The sequence below is a fragment of the Akanthomyces muscarius genome, chromosome 5, assembly GCF_028009165.1.
Source record: "Akanthomyces muscarius strain Ve6 chromosome 5, whole genome shotgun sequence".
Taxonomy (NCBI): Eukaryota; Fungi; Ascomycota; class Sordariomycetes; order Hypocreales; family Cordycipitaceae; genus Akanthomyces; species Akanthomyces muscarius.
The window spans coordinates 1,016,436-1,035,059 of NC_079245.1; the positions used below are offsets into that span (position 1 = coordinate 1,016,436).

The 18,624-nt window shown below is 56.4% G+C and overlaps 4 protein-coding genes across 4 annotated transcripts; 2 read left to right on the plus strand and 2 right to left on the minus strand.

The window, feature by feature from the left end:
- Positions 1-7,652: 7,652 nt before the first annotated feature.
- LMH87_009613 (uncharacterized protein) lies at positions 7,653-11,465 on the plus strand (the record flags this gene model as incomplete). Its single annotated transcript, XM_056196639.1, has 3 exons — positions 7,653-8,075; positions 9,035-11,366; positions 11,419-11,465. The coding sequence occupies 3 exons, from the start codon at positions 7,653-7,655 to the stop codon at positions 11,463-11,465; spliced, it is 2,802 nt and encodes a 933-aa protein (XP_056053766.1).
- A 528-nt stretch (positions 11,466-11,993) lies between these two features.
- LMH87_009614 (uncharacterized protein) lies at positions 11,994-13,805 on the plus strand (the record flags this gene model as incomplete). The annotated part of the gene is made up of 5 exons (XM_056196640.1): positions 11,994-12,024; positions 12,103-12,501; positions 12,587-12,641; positions 12,718-12,938; positions 13,009-13,805. The coding sequence occupies 5 exons, from the start codon at positions 11,994-11,996 to the stop codon at positions 13,803-13,805; spliced, it is 1,503 nt and encodes a 500-aa protein (XP_056053767.1).
- Positions 13,806-14,196: 391 nt separating this feature from the next.
- Positions 14,197-15,993, minus strand: LMH87_009615 (uncharacterized protein; the record flags this gene model as incomplete). Its single annotated transcript, XM_056196641.1, has 3 exons — positions 14,197-15,485; positions 15,545-15,745; positions 15,798-15,993. The coding sequence occupies 3 exons, from the start codon at positions 15,991-15,993 to the stop codon at positions 14,197-14,199; spliced, it is 1,686 nt and encodes a 561-aa protein (XP_056053768.1).
- Positions 15,994-16,988: 995 nt separating this feature from the next.
- LMH87_009616 (uncharacterized protein) lies at positions 16,989-17,574 on the minus strand (the record flags this gene model as incomplete). The annotated part of the gene is made up of 4 exons (XM_056196642.1): positions 16,989-17,045; positions 17,098-17,162; positions 17,340-17,500; positions 17,558-17,574. 4 exons carry the CDS (start codon positions 17,572-17,574, stop codon positions 16,989-16,991), a joined length of 300 nt encoding a protein of 99 aa, XP_056053769.1.
- Between the last annotated feature and the right edge of the window lie 1,050 nt (positions 17,575-18,624).

Below are 18,624 nucleotides of genomic sequence, written 5' to 3' on the forward strand. Positions count from 1 at the left end.
CGACCCACGGACAGGCGCGCAGCCTTGCCAGACTGATCGAGCCGACAAAGACAAATGACGTATATGCCCTAAGCTGTTCTTTGACGATATTTACTCAGTCCTGGCAAAACTCTCGCTGGCCGGTCCCGGAAATGATTCGGACTCGCGCCAATGTCGGTAGCGACGGCATCGTAAAAGCGGACCTGGCTTCTGCCAACGGCCCAGAGGACAGCCTCACGACTGTGGTGGACAAGAGTCTCCATATTTTGGATAAATTTTCCCTTGCTTGTGTCTCGTCGTTCCGGCGTGGAGTTGCTCGTAATAAAAATCCTTTCTTGCGGCCGGGTGGGCAATCTAGGGCTCCAGTTATCCAGTGCCATTCTGGGGACTCGTCCAGGCAGACAGATAAGCGCTGTGGTTGCCATTCGGATGCTCAGAACAAGTGGTGGCTCGTCTCCAGGACATCTGGACCTGTTGGGGTTTACCCACTGTGTCCACAGACTTTAATTACAGTCCATGCGGCGTAATCCATCGTTCACTGCTCGAGACTGACCGCGGACTGGAGTTGCGATTGAAACAGTCGACAGTCAACAAACGGCCAAAGGTCTCGTGCGCGTGGTCTCGCAATCAATATGCCGGCCAGCAAGTTGAATCGAACCGGATCGGGCACGGCTGGGCTCGCCGGGGTATGTATGATCCCGGCGAATAATCGAGCTTCAATTGCAGCTTCCGTAGAAACAAGTCGGCCGGTGTGGGTTTCATCCTAGTCAGCGCCAGCTTTGTAGCATGTTGAGTAGCCAGGGTCGGCAGCTTGAGGTACCGAGCGGTGGCATCTTTCAAGCCATTGCAGACTATTATTATACCAGTACACACCGAAGTAATACTGGCGAAGGCTCCGTAATACCACTAGTGTCATGCCCAGGTAATTTGCAGCAACCAGGGGTGGGGTTGGGGAAGCCTGGGGTCAGTGCCCCAGTGGTCGCTCCAGTTGCTGATGGGTGGCCGGGGAGCAAGCTGCAGGCAATGAAAGGCATCGAGTAAATTAGAGGTTGCACTGTGCATTGTCCCAAGTTTAGTCGCCGGAAGGTGAACCTGGGACATGGAGGAGGGTATGACCGGCCGAGGACGGTATGTATCGGATGGTGGAATACATAGCGAAGGCCGATGAAACCCTTTTCTGACTTTGCATGTCGATCTAGCACTTTTTGTGCCTAGCTGCTGTCAGAATAAGGTCGAGTCGCATTGGCGGCAGACGGATATCTCACGGTAGCGCCATGGATGTAGTAAGCATTACTTGTCTCAACAACGGGCGGGCCGTTGGTCAAGAGCGCAAGGGCACAGAAGGAGATTGGCTGCAGATTGGAGGCTGACGCTAGACACGGAAACAAACACGAGATGACGGTCCTGAACGGTAGTGATGGCAAAAGTCAATGGCCGATAGAAACGAGTCAACTGGTTGTTGAGATGTAGAATGGACGTCCGTTTGCAAGTGTACAGGGTGGCTTGCCCATCGTCGTGGGTTAGGTGGGTGGCTGGTGGCAGGTGGCAGGTGGTAGTTGGCAGTGGCGGCTGGCAGGTTCCGGCTGTTGGCAACGGTTACAGATTCTATTTCGGGTCGAATTAATTTAATTCCCTCACCAGCCTCATCCAAATCGCCTCTGCACAAGAGACAAAGCAAAACCCGTTCATGAGTCGAACAAAAAGCCAGAGCGCCACACGAAACTCGCCCATTGTTTTACAGCTTCTCCCCGGAGGTGTCTAATCTGCGACTCGACGCACAGCGATCGCCGTGGCACCTGATGCACATCCCCATAACGCACAGGCGGTCAGTTAGTTGCCATGACAAGACCAGCGCAGGCGACATGGGGAATTTTTTTTCCTCTCGTCGCATCAAGGTTCAATTGCCGCTTGCAAGTATGGGGAAAAGGGCCAAGGACACAAAGAACCCTGGATGCATCGAGAACTGAGCCTCCCCCAGCCAATGCGAGACGGGTGGGAGCGGAGACCAGCCTCGAGGTGCCCCAGGAGCGGCCAGAAAATGCCTCGCTGTCGGCCGGGACGACGCCGGGAGAAGCCCAGCCAAGGGTTCTGGAAGCCCTGACCACGGAAGCGGCGTTTTCTTACGTACACGGAGACTGCAGCCGTGATGCGACATCATAAAGACGGTCAACGGCGGTTCTCGGATTGGGGAAGACGAGGCTCCAGTCTGGGTGTGGGCGGTGGATACGAAAATGTGTAAAAGGGCTCCGTAGAAATGCGATTCAGTCGCAAAGAAGCGGATAGGCTTGCCTGTCGAACCAGCAGGGCAACGAGGCGCCAAAACGACGAGAAAAAAGCTCAATGAGGAAGAATTGGGGCGACCGGCGAAATGGCCGATTCCCAACAGCTCCGGGCGGGTCGGTCGAGCGAGCGATATTGGTCTCTGGGCCTGCCTATGCCTGGGGCCTGGTCTCGAGTCGCCGTCTTCTTCTGCTAGTAGCTCTTCTGTCACCGAGAGAGCCACTCGATAGACAGAGGCGACCGGGGCTCTCTGGTTAATGGCTCCCAGCTGGGCGCCGGCCATGGACGGACACGCCGACGACACACGAGTGGCAACCTTGGAGCAGCGAACGGCTTCTGCCCACGGTACGGCACACCTGCGCGATCGCCCTTTTTCTCTGCAGGCAGCCACCAACTTACTTGGCTCACACACACTCTCCCGAGCGGGCTAGCCCATCATGTCCAGCTAGCAGCCAGCCCGGTCCAGCGTATTAGTGTGTCTCACGCCTGGCTGGGGTGGACAAGGATGCCGGGGGAGCGCGATCATTCCTCATGACGTAGCGGCGCACATTGGCTCGCAAACAAGACGGCGCCCTTGCAAGAGGAATACTAGCGACGCGCTGAGCAATGTAAATTGGCTTGGCAAGGCACTGGTCGCGGAGATTTCGATGTCCATCATCAGCACTGGCAATGGCCGGCCTCAATTGACCGAACATCGGAAATGGCGGAAATGACGGATGCATGAGACGAAGCGAACAGTTCTTTGCAAACGTCCACAATTTGTCTCTCGCTCTTCGCGTTTTGGGGATGCTCACTCACGGATCTGGCGGCAGGCTCCAGTGCCAGGCCATGGGAACGAATCGGCGAGCCAGACAGGGCGAGCTGGATGAGGCGGCACCGCTACAGCATCGCTAAAATAACGCCATCATGGCTGCAGCCAGCAGAGACAGGCACAGGCCAGTGGCCGCCGCCGCGAAAAGACCCGTCGTCCAACAGGCCACTAGTCCGCGGACAAGTGAGACGGCCAGCGGTCGTTGAGATTGGTACTTGGAGCCTTGGCGCGTTGGACTGTACGCCGCACGGTGCGGCTTCTCGATTTGGATAGGCGATGCGGGTACTCTGGGGACTGCCCTGCATGCAAAATTCACAATGCATGTTAGTTTATTGGGTAATTTGTGCATGGCTATTGTGATGCGACGCCCGGGTTGGCTGAGCGCAGGGTGTGCGTACAGAGATGGTGCCGGCTACCAGCATGCAGGCGGCATCGCCAGCATTCAGTGCACGCGACTTTGTTCTGCTGATGCTAGGGAACAGCAAGAATCAAACGGTGTTTCTTGACGACGATAGACAGGAGACGATGTGATTCAGGAATGCCCATCAGGGAGAGGTGGCGTTTCTGTTGCACGGGCACCCATTAAACCGTGCAAGACATGGCGACTTGTAAGTTTCAACTTGCGCACTGAGAATTACACATACCGTGAGTAAACGGGCTTGGCAAGACCTGTGTGTAAGTGGCCGAGTGCCCATCTGATCTATTTCTCATCCACAAACCCCTTGGCTTCTAGTAGTGTTCTCGACAAAACGCCCGACAACTCCACCGAACCCTAGAAACAAGGATGAATGTTGACGGCATCAGTATGTGCACACCGAAAGGCCAGCCTTTGGCGAGCACGCTTCAAGGGTCCAAGCTCACCCCTGAGACATAGACTGGGAAAAAGCTCTGCGACAGGACAACCTTGCCAAGAACCTTATCATGGTGATGGGCGGTGCGACAAGAGTACTACGTGCTACTACGGTGTAAGCTTGACCTCGCAAAGGAAACAAGGTGAAACAACGGGTGGGAAAAGGGAGAAAGGATTGGCAAAAAGGGTGAGCACTGTGAATCATGAGGTGAGCACAATCAGCGGACATCGTGGCCATGGTGTTTCTGGCGTTCTTACCCAGTACTAGTTTGGGGTCTCGCTTGCACAACTTTAAATTTGACGCGGGATTATGGGGTGGCTGGGAAAATCTTTGTGTCGAGTCTGTCGCACTCTATTTCATCGTCGTCGAGGGGCGCACGGGCAAACGCTAGGCAAGACACCAAGAAGAGGGATACGAGACGTTCCATCACGTACATGCCCTGGGAAAGCTGTATCAAATTATCAATTACACCACGGGCAAGCTGCCACTAACGTTGAGACGGCACACGGGCGGAATGGCCAAGAGTCCAAGAGGGCACGAGAAGGCCATCCAGACCGCCCTGGTGATCCCGATGGGACTATCCATATTTGACTAATATCACGATAACTGTCTGTGTATATGCTCTCGACGGGATTGACCCCGTTGTTCAACCAGCATGGGGGGAAGCCCCCGGGAACAACATGTGCCTGGTCACATATCGCGGAGTCGATATTACTACATGACGAGGAAGGGCCGCTGATTAGGTGCGAGGCGAGCCCACCCGATTACCGCAGCTGCATGTCGGGGGACCAAGGCTCCGTTGTGGTCATCTTGCACACTAATGATGGGAGGATTCTCGAGACAAAAAGAGGAGGGGCGTGCGACTACTGATGGAAAGATGGTGGTTGTCGAGTCCTTGTGGGCGGCGAAGCCAGAAAATGCCTCAGGGCGCCCAGCCCAGCCAGTCAGTCGGCGACTTGCGATAGGCGTTATTACGGTTTGGCTCTAGGGGCGATATGGTGTTCGCCCAATGACGGGCGAGCCATTTTTGCAAATTGGCTGAAGAAGAAGACACTGCGAGATTGACTCCCGTTGTCTGTTCGTTTTTTCCTTTTTCATTTCCCGCTAGACTATGCAGGTGTCCATTTGGGCAAGCCAAATCTGCGAGGCGGGACGCACACTGTGCTTCGAGAAGCCTTTCATGGCTGCAAGTCTCGCAACGAGGCAGAAAAGATTGTTGTAGTGCAGACTGCCTGCATGCTTGGTGTGACCAATGATTAGTGTACCATTACTTGCATGAATCGGGTCGACGTTGGGTAAGAAGTAATACAGCCAATATGATCCTACAAATTATCGTGGAATAAGAAAGACACTGTCGAGTTTCTTCTATATTCTTCCTCGAGGCGGCTCACCCGCAGTAGCCCATCCGGGAGGCAGAGTTACAGCGGCCCCAGGTGCTAAAGCGGACGCTACTGCAGCGGCCGTATAGGCGGTCTACAGCGGGTTTAGGCCGGGGAAGAGAAGCCTGTAGGTAGTGGCAGCGGGTGTTGTCAAGCTCAGCTCGCTTCCGGCATGGCCGGCACAGAAACAATGAAAAGTTTATTCTGCACTCTTTCTCAGCCTTTTAACTCTCGTGGCTGGTTGAGACGAAACACTCTTGATAGTGGCTGTTCCAGGCGATTGAAGGCGCGCGAGCTACGGAGCACATATGTGTCTTCTCCACGATGACAAGAAACAATTGCATTTTTTTGTTTGGTTATTCGCCCCTTCACAATCCATGTACAAAAAAGTCCACTGCGTGTTGTTTGGGCTTGGCATTCAAAACGACCTGCATATTTTAGCCCAAAACTGTGCAGCCGGATCGCGGGCGGTGGGGACGACGCCTGGGCTTCGATGGAATTCAACGAGAGGGGAAAATACGGACGAGAGAGGACGGGGGGCCCCAGAGGGCGCGGAAAAAGAGTAGGGCTTATTGAATGTGACCAATTGGCTCTTGTGTGTTTAGCATTGCCGTTTTCTTAATTTATTGGATTTGATCTGAAGGTCGTGGCCGAACGACGAGAGTAAAGCATCGTGGAGAGAGCGAATGTCGTAGCAGGGCTTGCCTGCCGCCTGCTTATCTTACAGGGTCTTTGAGTGATGAACCGGCCGGGCTTACGGACAGAACCAGGTTACAGCGAAGAGCGAGCGAAGTTACAGCGTTGTCTGCAGGAACTGTAGGGCACAGAGCAGCAACAGCGCCCTAGGATTGCACAAAACACGCCCACTGACACACTAAAAAGTCATTCGACCCACTGGTCGTGCCCCCATACCGTTCCCCCATCCGCGCTAGAACGAGACAGACAGAGACGCTAGGTGATGACATGCGGGCTGTCTGAGGAGGACATCGAGCGAGCTTGTCATCTTTTTTCTTCTTCATTACCCTGTGCCGGTCGGCGGCCGGGGGGTGAAAGAATGAGCGAAGAGCGAGGCCAAGTCAAGAGTGACCGATGGGAGCACGATTCTCGGCGAGGAGGAAGTGGACTCTCTTCACACCAACTTTCCCATCGCTCCGGGCTTGCAGGCAAGGCAAGGCAAGTGCTGCTCATCAGCGACGCCCTGGGGGCCAGCACGGAGGCGCTGGACCCTCTGTAAAAATTTCGCTCTCGCCAGCCGGGCGCACCGTGCGAGGCCCGCCCAGCTCGTACCGTCCGGCCCCAGGTACCGATAACAGAAGGGCCTGGGTGAGGTGCCACTGTAATGTTTTTTTTTCTCTCTCGTTGTCCATTGTTTTTCTTGGGTTGTCCGTGGACAACGGAGATTTGGACGGCAACAAGCTTGACGAGGCAGGCAGGAAGCTGCTCAATGAGGGAAATAGAAACTCCTGGCAAAAGAAAGAACCTCGTCACTAGATAATTGTCATCTGTACAAGTGCCGACTTGGCTGTAATACCAGTAAACCATGTGTATTATCTACTGCAGAAAAGAGAGAGAGAGAGAGAGTGTGTGCAAGGAGAATGCTGACAGAACCGTGCGACCTCGGGGGGTGCGCACAAGCATGCCTCAAAACACTACACACCATCATGACACCCACTAGACCACCCCTCCCCCCCTAGTCCACCCATTGAAAGGAAAGAAAGAGGGAAAAAAAAAAAAGGCACGGGAGAAAATGTTGCGAGTTCAGAGTTCCCACTTGCTCTGGCGCCACTAAACTCATGTCACTTGGGGCTACTCTAGGAGCCCACCCCGGCCCAGGTAGGCTTTTGCGGCGCCGTCACATCGCCATTCTGTGGGCTCCTTCTCAGGTACCTTGTACCTGTGAACCAGGATTCCATTTGCGCGCTGCGCTCCCCAAAGCAGCGGCGCCTCCAAAGTATCTTTGTCGCGAAGGCGACAGACAGCCCAGCGAGCAAAGCTTCGGTCCTGCTTGCGAGAAGGTGTGAGAAAAAAAACACTAAACAACCTGGCCCGCTTCATTGAAATACCTCCTCCCACCCTTCCCCAAGACACCTTTTTCCTCTCTTCCTTTTTTCCTTCTTTTCTCTTCACCCACGAATGCGTTGCACCTAGACGTCCACCCCATCCCTACTTCGTGCGGTGCTCGACATCACAAGCTTCATTGTGTTTTGTCTTCCCCTTTTCTACCCTCACTTCTCTCCATCACTCTCGACAGTCTTTGCGTCGTAGAGGCTTTCTCGCGTCAATTCCAGCTCGCCCTTCTCAGTCCTATCGCTACCTACAGAAATCAACAAAGCTTCCCAACAACCTTCAGCAATGGCTGACCACAAGGATGTCGGCGCTCCCGCGCTCGACACCAACATCGAGTCTGGCGGCTTCGACGAGAAGCACCACCAGCAGCAGCAGCACCACGCTGGCGCCGGCGCCGCCGCTCCTCCCCCCAAGGCCGCTCCCGCTGCCGATGAGGACGAGGATGAGGACATTGACGCCCTGATCGAGGACCTCGAGTCCCAGGACGGCCACGCCGCCGTTGAGGAGGAGGAGGAGGAGACCACCGCCGCCACCGGCCGTGTCGTCCCCGAGGACATGCTCCAGACTGACTCCCGCGTCGGTCTGACCGAGTCCGAGGTCACTCAGCGCCGTCGCAAGTACGGTCTCAACCAGATGAAGGAGGAGAAGGAGAACCTGATTCTCAAGTTCTTCTCTTACTTCATTGGTCCCATCCAGTTCGTCATGGAGGTAAGCTCATTTTTTTCTCGTGTTCTTTTTTGCTGCATTTTCTGCGTTTGCTTGTTTACTGGACAATGTTTCACATGTGGCATCATTGTTTATTCACGGCTTTTATTTGCGTCTGGAGAGCAATCGCAGTCCTCTGTGTGCGCTTTTCCTGCTCAATTGGATTGTCGCACTGAATGCGCATCCAAATCCTTGGCCCCCTGTTTTTCCCCGATCCCATCGCAAAGAGCCGGCGCATTTGTGCCTCATCTTCTGGCCGTGTTTACCCATACACTGGATGTTTTGGGCGGACCACCGAATTGGGAATGGCGACTTGGCCCAGCAATTTTTTGTTGCGCGCTTTTTGTCCGGCGCAGATTAATGGTTCCACATGAGCTCCGGCGTGCCTCAGCAATTGGCTAGTCGCACATGGCCGGTGCTGATGTGGGGGCGTCGATCCATCCGCGCTTTTCCTGATGCCAGTCTTTCTGCCGGCGTTGCCTACTGCACTTTCCACACCTGCCGCAAACCCGCAAACGAAAAAAAAAAGCGCCCCACAACGCCATCCAATTGGCCAACCATCGATCGCCTTTCTGCCGCTTCGCCCAAAACACAGCAAATTGCCTGTCCACGAGCCCACCGCCGATCGGATAAACTCGAAGCACCTCCGTGGCCAGCCGGCGGCTCCATGCTGGTTCTTCCGGCCGGAGCTAGCCCAGGTCCCGGGCTTGGCCCATCCAGTCAGCAAGGCTAGTTCTGGGCTCCAGAACGGGTCGGGAACCACTCTGCTGCTGGGTCAGGGCTCGTGTTTTTCTTTCCAGCTCGGCCTCGTGAGCTAGCGCAATTTTGTTTCAAAGATGGCGCGCTCTCGGGCGCATTCAGTTTGGCCGCATTCATTGGATCCAGTTTTCATTTGCATTGCGCTCTCATCGTGTTTCTTCAGTCACAATCTTGTGCAATCGCGCTAACCATCTTTTCTCTAGGCTGCCGCTGTTCTCGCTGCCGGTCTCGAGGATTGGGTCGATTTCGGTGTCATTTGCGCTCTTCTCCTGCTTAACGCTGGTGTCGGTTTCATTCAGGAATTCCAGGCTGGTTCTATTGTCGAGGAACTCAAGAAGACTCTTGCCCTCAAGGCTGTCGTTCTCCGTGATGGCACCCTCAAGGAGATTGAGGCCCCCGAGGTCGTTCCCGGTGATATCCTCCAGATTGAGGAGGGTACCATTATCCCCGCCGACGGTCGCATCGTCACCGAAGATGCTTTCCTCCAGGTTGATCAGTCCGCCATTACTGGTGAGTCCCTTGCTGTCGACAAGCACAAGGGCGACAACTGCTACGCCTCCTCCGCCGTCAAGCGTGGTGAGGCCTTCGTCGTCGTCACCTCCACCGGTGACAACACCTTCGTCGGTCGCGCCGCTGCTCTCGTCTCCCAGTCCGCTGGTGGCACTGGTCATTTCACCGAGGTTCTCAACGGCATTGGCACGGTTCTTCTGATCCTCGTCATCCTGACTCTCCTCGTCGTCTGGATTTCTTCCTTCTACCGCTCCAACGGCATTGTCGATATCCTTCGCTTCACCCTGGCCATCACCATTGTCGGTGTCCCTGTCGGTCTCCCCGCTGTCGTCACCACCACCATGGCCGTCGGTGCCGCCTACCTTGCCAAGAAGCAGGCTATTGTCCAGAAGCTCTCCGCCATTGAGTCCCTTGCTGGTGTCGAGATTCTCTGCTCCGACAAGACCGGTACCCTGACCAAGAACAAGCTGTCTCTCGCCGAGCCCTTCACCGTCCAGGGCGTTGACCCCGATGACCTGATGCTTACTGCTTGCTTGGCTGCTTCCCGCAAGAAGAAGGGTATCGATGCCATTGACAAGGCTTTCCTCAAGTCCCTCAAGTTCTACCCCCGCGCCAAGTCTGTCCTCTCCAAGTACAAGGTTATCGACTTCCACCCCTTTGACCCCGTCTCCAAGAAGGTCCAGGCTGTTGTTGAGTCTCCCCAGGGCGAGCGCATCGTCTGTGTCAAGGGTGCCCCTCTCTTCGTTCTCAAGACTGTCGAGGAGGACCACCCCATCCCCGAGGACGTCGACAAGGCTTACAAGAACTGCGTCGCCGAGTTTGCTACCCGTGGTTTCCGTTCTCTTGGTGTTGCCCGCAAGCGTGGTGAGGGTGCTTGGGAGATTCTCGGAATCATGCCCTGCTCTGACCCCCCTCGTCACGACACTGCCCGCACTATCAACGAGGCCAAGCGTCTCGGTCTCTCCATCAAGATGCTTACTGGTGACGCCGTCGGCATTGCCCGTGAAACTTCCCGCCAGCTCGGTCTCGGTACCAACGTCTACAACGCTGAGCGTCTTGGTCTCGGTGGTGGTGGTGACATGCCTGGTTCTGAGGTCTACGATTTCGTCGAGGCTGCCGATGGTTTCGCTGAGGTTTTCCCCCAGCACAAGTACTCCGTCGTCGAGATTCTTCAGCAGCGTGGTTACCTCGTTGCCATGACCGGTGACGGTGTCAACGACGCCCCCTCCCTGAAGAAGGCCGATACTGGTATTGCCGTCGAGGGTGCCTCCGATGCTGCCCGTTCCGCCGCCGATATTGTCTTCCTTGCCCCCGGTCTCGGTGCCATCATTGACGCCCTCAAGACTTCCCGCCAGATTTTCCACCGCATGTACGCCTACGTCGTCTACCGTATCGCCCTGTCCCTGCACATGGAAATCTTCCTTGGTCTTTGGATTGCCATTCTCAACAAGTCCCTGAACATTGAGCTTGTCGTCTTCATTGCCATTTTCGCCGATATTGCCACCCTTGCCATTGCCTACGACAACGCCCCCTTCTCCCAGACCCCTGTCAAGTGGAACCTGCCCAAGCTCTGGGGTATGTCCATCTTCCTCGGTGTTGTCCTGGCTGTCGGTACCTGGATTGCCCTCACTACCATGCTTGCCAACGACCGTAACGGTGGTATCGTCCAGAACTTCGGTAACCTTGATGAGGTTCTCTTCCTCGAGATCTCTCTCACTGAGAACTGGCTGATCTTCATCACCCGTGCCAACGGTCCCTTCTGGTCCTCTATTCCCTCGTGGCAGCTGTCGGGCGCCATTTTCCTTGTCGACGTCGTTGCCACCCTCTTCTGTATCTTTGGTTGGTTCCAGTCCGGCGAGCAGACCTCCATCGTTGCCGTTGTCCGTATCTGGATTTTCTCCTTCGGTATCTTCGCCATCATGGGTGGTCTCTACTACTTCATGCAGGGCTCCGCCGGCTTCGATAACCTCATGCACGGCAAGTCCCCCAAGAAGGACCAAAAGCAGCGTTCTCTGGAAGACTTTGGTATGTATTCTCAACTCGCCTCCACAAAAGCACTGTACTAACAATTTGATAGTTGTCTCCCTCCAGCGTGTCTCGACTCAGCACGAGAAGTCCCAGTAAATATGGAATTGTCACATACCCGCACGCCGACCTCTCGGCTGCTCTTTTCGTCTTCTCTATGTTTAAATTTTGCATTGTATGAGTCGTACCGGAGTATTGGAAGCGTTTGAGTGGTTGAGGCGGCAAACGTGCGACTCTTCATACCCTAGACCTCCGTCTTTTAGACCATTAATGATAAAAAGTAAAAATACTACTTGCTCCAGCGATTGTATATCTGACTATTAAACTGTAACGGCTGTGAGGTGGTGTCTTGCTGTGATGTGGTTCTCGCCGTGGCGATGCTGAACTTTTCACAATCACGTGACTTTTGCTTTTGGCCAACCTTGCTGCACATAGACTGCACTCCTCATCTAATTACTTGTATGAGTATATGTGTGAGAGGGAATCTCTCGTGCTAGGCTTTTTCATTTCAGAAATGATCACTTTTAATGTAGCCATCAGACGGGCCCCCATCTACGTGCCTTGAATCTTTTGAAAATCTGCACGAATCGGTTCTCGACTGACATTTCGAATCAAACCTTTTTCACCATGGCGCCTGAAATCCCGGGTTACTACTTTGGTATGGCTCTCTCGTTCTCTAGCATTCTCGCCTTCACCGTTTATTACTTTTTGCTGACCCTTTTTGCGGCAACGGCAGACCCTGTGAAGAAGAAGTACTTTAAGATTGAAAAGTCGCACACGGCACCGCCGGCCGCCGCCTGGTCGGCCGACGAGGTCAAGCGCCGGCGCGTTGCCTCCTCGGCGGCCGAGTCGTCCCGCAGACGAGCGCGCCTGCTCCGGAACCACATCCAGCGGCATGCCGTCCTGGAGGCGGACCTCGTGACGCGGGGCCGGCTGCTGCGCGAGCTTGGCGGCGGCAGAGGAGAGGCGGCGGCGGTGGTGGAGGACATGATGGCGGCGGCGTGGGCGGGCGGGCTGGTGGACAAGGGGAGCATACCGTTTGTGCCGAGCTTTGCGAGGGAGAGGTATGCGAACATGCCGTGCATGTATGTCGGTGGCGATGATGACAAGACGGGTCTTGGCGTGGCCTATGCGAGTGCGTACCCCTCTCCCCCCTTCTATTTGGCACAACCCCTGGGTTCGAATTTACTGACAGGGTTTTTTTTTTCTCCCAATTGCAGCGCTGGATGAAGAGACTCTTGTGGGGAGCTACATTGCCACGGATAACAACGATGCGTACGTTGCATAGCCAGAAGGACGGACGTGTGTGCGTGGTGTGTGTGTTGAGTGGAAGAACTGATGATGGTGTTAGAATCTCCTTCTCGAGGACCGCGCCAGAGAGCACCGGCCGTCGGCAGGGCCTCCGCGCCGAAATGATTCGCTGCCCGCAAATGTCGTCGATTCGGTACCACCGGCCCTCGCACAAGATCCTGCTCACCTCGCGCGAGCCGGACCACTCCTGCGGGCTGTACTTTTTCTCCCCGCTGCTTTCCGAGGAGCACGACTACCGCCCGCAGTGGCTTCTCGGCGAGAGTACGTCCCCCCCCCTCCCCCCTTTTGTATCTGTTGCCCTCGGCGATGCTGATCACGAGGAACGAACCAGCAAGCCACTACCAGCGGCTGTACATCCGGCACCGGCTCCGTGACGAGTGGCTCGTCCACCAGTCCACCCCGGCGCCCGCGTCCTCGGACCTCCTTTGCGTCATCGGCACCAACGCGGGCATCCTGCGCGTGCGCTCCAACGAGACTATGGCTTGGATCTCCTCCGCCCCGTCCTCCGGCGCCGCCACCGCAGTAGCAGCGACGGTGAGCAAGCACGTCCCGCAGGAGGTCTTTGACCAGGACTTCCAGACGGGCAACCACAACGTGCTCCTCGCGGGCGGGCGCCAGCCGCGCCTGTGGACGACGGACCTGCGCGCGCCCGCCGCGCAGTGGCGCTCCGTCCCGCACGCCAGCTCCATCACCCACCTGCGCAGCATCTCCGAGCACCAGGTCCTCGTCGCCGGGCTGCGCAGCAGCATGGCCACGTACGACCTGCGCTTCCTCGCCCGCGAGAAGCCGGAGCCCGCCGGCGGGAGGAGCAGCAGCAGCAGCACGCCCGTGCTGAGGTTCGAAGGGTACAGGAACGAGGCGCACGTGCACACCGGGTGGGACGTGAGCGTCGAGATGGGCCTCGCGGCCGCGGCGCAGGACGACGGCACGGTGAAGCTCTTCTCGCTCAAGTCGGGGCGGAGGCTGACGGGCGGCGGCGCGCTGGGCCGCGTGAGGGCGGACACGCCGATCAGGGCGCTCATGTTTCAGCGGATGCCGAGGGAGAGGATGTCGAGCCTGTGGGTGGGCGAGGGGCCGATGCTGAGAAAGTTTTCGCTGGGCGTGGGCGACGTGGGCGACGAGGCGTGAGCCTCCTTGGCGCGTTCTGCGTCGGTGGGAAAGGACAAGACCAAGCTTGCAAAATATGGGTTTGTAAATATGAGCTTAAAGTATATATATCTCGGAGAGGAAAAAGCAGGGTGGGAACTGGGAAAGAAGAACAGGACAAGCTGGGTTTTGAAACTTGCAAGAAACCATACAAAGATACCCCCTTTATAATTTCTGGATTACACATGTACAACTAGTAGTACGTGTCAGTATTTCAATTGTGATTGTGTCCTTCCTACGAAAGCAAAACGCCTTGATATGAATATCTCAACCCCAGCCAGGTTTCACAACCGATTAAAAAACCACAAGATAAAAACTCCGGTATGCGACATTTCTCCCTTCTCCCAAGTTCTTGCATCCCCAGCAAACTGCTTTATATCCTCCCTTTCGTCGTCGTCGCCGTCTTGGCCCTCGCCGCCACCAGGTCACCCTCTGGCACGTTGCCCGTGTCCGCCAGCCCCGGAAACGCCCGCGCAAACGCCTCGCCCAGCTTCCAGTTCTCCAGCTTCCTCAGATGCCGCTCAAACACTGGATTGATCATCAGCTCCTCCGAGTGGGGGCTCTGCAGGAGCGTGTCCGTGTCGTGGTACGGCCACGACAGCGTCAGCGTTGTCGTGTACGGGATGAAAAAGTGCTCAAACGGGTACGCGCCCGAGCTGTGGCCCTTGACGAGCGCCTCGCGCATGCGCGGAAAGGGTAAATGGTCCACCCACGCCGGGTGCGGGGTGAGCAGCTGCGCGCGCAGGGGCCGCGCCCAGGGCGGCAGGCGCTCGTAGTTTTCGCGCGTGGGCGCAACCTGCCAGCGCATGACGAGGAACATGATGTACAGCACGGCGACGCGCTCAGGCAGGCCCGAGAGGTCTGGGAACTTGGCGAGGATGTCGGTGAAGACGCGGGACAGAGGGTGGGCGTAGGCGCTGTTCGCGGGGTTGAGGAGCGATGAGACGGACGGGTACCGCGGGCCGAGGACCTCGTGCGCCGGCAGGCCCTCGGCGGCGCGCTGCCGCCGCTCCTGCAAAAAGTCGAGGAGCAGCGAGTCGAGCGGGCACGTGGGCGGCGTGGTGCGCACGGGGGCGGCGTACCGCGGGACGCCGCCGCCGCTGCTGCTGCTGGGCGCGACAATGGTCTCGTCGGCGTTGCTGGCGTTGTCGGCGCGGTCGGCGCTCGCGTCCGGGCCCTGGTAGGGATAGCCAGAGGGGAACGCGCTGTTGTTGTAAGATGATGGCACTGACGGGTGGGTTGAGGATGAGGATGGGCCGGGCGAGATGGCGCCGCTGCTGCTGTTGCTGCTGGGAGCGACGGAGCCTTGCCGGGGAGCCGGCGCGGGATAGCGGTACGTAGACGGCGTGTCGACGGCTCCTGGGCCCGTGGCGGCGGAGGAGCCCGAGGAGCCCGGGATGCGCGAGACCTGGTGGCTGGCGTCGAGCAGGAAGCCGAGACCGAGACGTTCAGGGCCCATCGCGAGTCCGTGGCGAAGCTGCTCCCGCTGCTGGTCGAGGTCGCTCTGCGCGGCGTGGCCGTTGGCGTGAAGCGTGCTTGTCCCGGAACTGGCGCTTTGCTGGCCTGCGGGTGATCGTGTCCGTCTGTCCGGTTCTGCAGTCTCCCGGGTGCTGCGTTTTGTATGCTGCTCTGTAGAAGGAGCCACGGTCTCTGGAAGCTGGCCTGTCTAGATTGTTAGGGACGACATGATGAAACAGGGTATCTGGAGAGTAGTGCCGCACCGATGAGAGGCTGCAACATGCTGACAACAGAGGCGAGCCGCTGGCGAATATCGGCATTCTCCCTCTCGAGAACTGCCTTGGCCTCTATAGCCGCTTGCAATTCCTGGTACGGTTGCAGGCTGGTGAGCTCCTCGACGCGGCGCTCCAGAGTTTGAATCTGGTTCTTTGTGCGCTCGCGAATAGCCCTCTGCGCCTCGCGATCTGAGTCCAGTGTCAGTTGTGTCTACATATGAATGAGCAATTGAAAGCATACCATTGGCACGCTTTTTGGCGAGCTGCTCCGGCGTTAAGTTCGCGACACCGCGGGCGGTGCTTGCCAGTTTCCTTTTCTTGGCGGCCGCTGCGCCGGCATCGTCTCCCCCGGCGCCCGGCGGCGTGGGCGCAGCATCGCTCTCGTCAAGAGGCCTGCTTTGCGAGCGCCCGTCTCCTCCAGCCGCTTGTGTTACCATTGCATCTACTGCTTTTTTTGTTTTGATTTTTCCTTTGTGCAATTAAATTGTACTTGACCAGTGAGAGGACCCACGCCAGGCTTTGCCGATGCGGATGTCCCCGTCGATCTGACGGATCTCTATCCGTGCCCAAGTCCGATGAAGTGGCGTCACACACCGACCAACACACACTGCATCAAGACTGCAGCAAGATGATTGCGATTCGCTCGGCAGGCCGACTGGGGATGCACAGTGGTGTGATGGAGCTTGGAGAGATCGGGGGCTGAATCATAGCGACGTGGCGATGAGGGATTCTACCGAGTCATGATGGCTTAGTCATCGCTTTAGGGCGAGAGGCGAGTCAGGTCAGTCCATCCCGACGTGCCTCTGTCGACAGAGGCGTAAATAGCTGATTCGACGAGTTTTAGGCGGCTGACAGCAAAAGCGCTTGTCGGACCATGGTGTAGTGTGTGTGCGTATTCGATGGCGGTCGAGTGGCTATATAACATGCTGGCAGCTGCTGTTGCTCTCGCTGCTGTTGCAGCTGTCATTTAGATGGGATCGTGAACGAAAAAAGTGGCCAACAGTGAGAGGGCAAAAAGCGCGAATAAAGAGACTTTTACGTATCCTCTTGATTTCGTTATACATCGCTAGCCGCCGCCTTCTATCCTTTGAAAGATTTGCTTCTTTCTTGTCATCCACATGTTGGCGTCGGGTCTTCAGGTACCACTTTCGCTGAGTGGACATGTACCAACTTGACGGGGGCTTAATATGGCAGGTGTACAGCGAATGCTACTGTTAGATCCAAATTTAGGTCGAGAACAAACCAGAAAATGAAGACAGAAGATCAAGGAAGCCAGCAGTTCGCTTTACTTTTGCTCTCATGGTTTCGGAAGCTGCTGGGAGAGGGCAAAGGTGATCCATGTCGCCATGTAAGCAGATAGCGGCAGCTACAGGGCCATCTCCTTTGTCGGACTTGGCATGTGATGCGCAGCGAAGACGAACTCAGATCAAGGCTAGAAAAACAGAAATCGACCCGGAAGTCGCTTGGAAGCACATCTTGTCAGCCGCGTCTTGGCCACGGTCAGCATTATTAAGGCCAGGCCAGGGTTGCTTGTGGCGCACTTTGGCTGCGAGCTTATTCTGTCGTCGGCAGGATGGGGCAGTCGACACCCAACCCAGTATCGGTACTGGTTACCAGTAGAAATGCGACAGTGGGGTGCGAGAGCGCTCTAATCACTGTCCGGTTCGGGAGCGCACATGGTCATCAGGAGCATAATATGCAGCCAGTCGTGTAGTAAGATGTTCCACAGGGGTCTCTGCAACCGAAAATGAGGCCGGACCTGGCTCGCGGTATATTTTCGTACAATATTGGCCAACAGTCGGGAAATGCCAGCAAAGAACGCATCTGCCGACTGGTCTAGGTCGGACTATGTCGCTTCTGCCGCGGCCAGCCACACATCTACTCCGAGACAACTGGGAGCGGGGGAGGTGTAATTTGCAGGGGCAGTAGCGGTGGGAGTTGGACCTAGAAACGATGACAATAAGTATGGAAAATGGATGGCGAAATGAAGCCAGGATTCACCGGATCGGATCGCTCATCGAGAGAGGCCAAGACTCGGGGCAAAAGGCTCTGACGTCGTGGGTATGAGCGTGGAGCTACCTTATTTCGTCAGGTGGGAGCTAGTTGGCGAGCTAGGTAAGAAGGAGGGGTTGCGGCGCCCCTGCATTTATGTACACTGACTTGTGTACAGCTACTGCTGTATTGTGCATTCTGGCGAAGCGAGATGCACACCAAGGTATTTTTGCATCAAACAGCATGCTGCTGCGAGCTGCGAGATGTGCCGAGTCTGGCCTGTGGTGGTTGCGACCGTTTGAGTAGGGTCTGGCTGCAAGTTGGCGGGGCATTGCAAGCCTGCAGCAACGGTGCAAATGAGGAGCGGCAGATTTTGAGCCATTTTGTCTCGTCGCTGCAGAGACGTTGTTGGCAAGCAGGGGACGTAACATGACGATGGGAGCTGCTACCAGCACGGTTAACATACGTCCACTGTACGGAGTCACTACTGGTAGTAGCATGCAACGATAGGGTGGAGGCGAGGCGAGGCCAGGCTGCGCGAGGCCGAACTGGGGCGTTTTGTTGGGTGCGGCGTCGTGGGGTCGTGTGCCAGGGACCTGCTTGGTGGCTTGCGAGGGCGATGGGTGTATATAATATGTGTCGGCAACTGATATTTCAACCTTGGAGATGATGGACATTTGGTCTTGTGGACTGGACCGAGGGAAAAGGAGACAGTTGCGCGTTTGCATGGAAAGGCTGTCGACGGCTGTCGGATGGAACCCGCGAGCTGGCCCCGGACGGCCGTAAGCTGGCGGGCAGGGATCGAACAGGGTACCTGGATGGAAGCACAGCCGAAAAGTACCATTTGTCCGGCCGGGCGGCTAGACGCTGCTTCTACCAGTACATGGAAGAACGAGCAGCAATGAGGTAACAGCACAAGACTAGACAAGAAATGGTGCTCGGATGGGTCCCGATAGAATGTCGTTCACGGTTTGGCACATTAGTCCTCGCGTTCCATTCTATTTTCATTTTATTTTATTCTACAAATACTCGGCAATGCTCCGGACTGAACGGCAGCCAGAGGCAACAAATTCGCG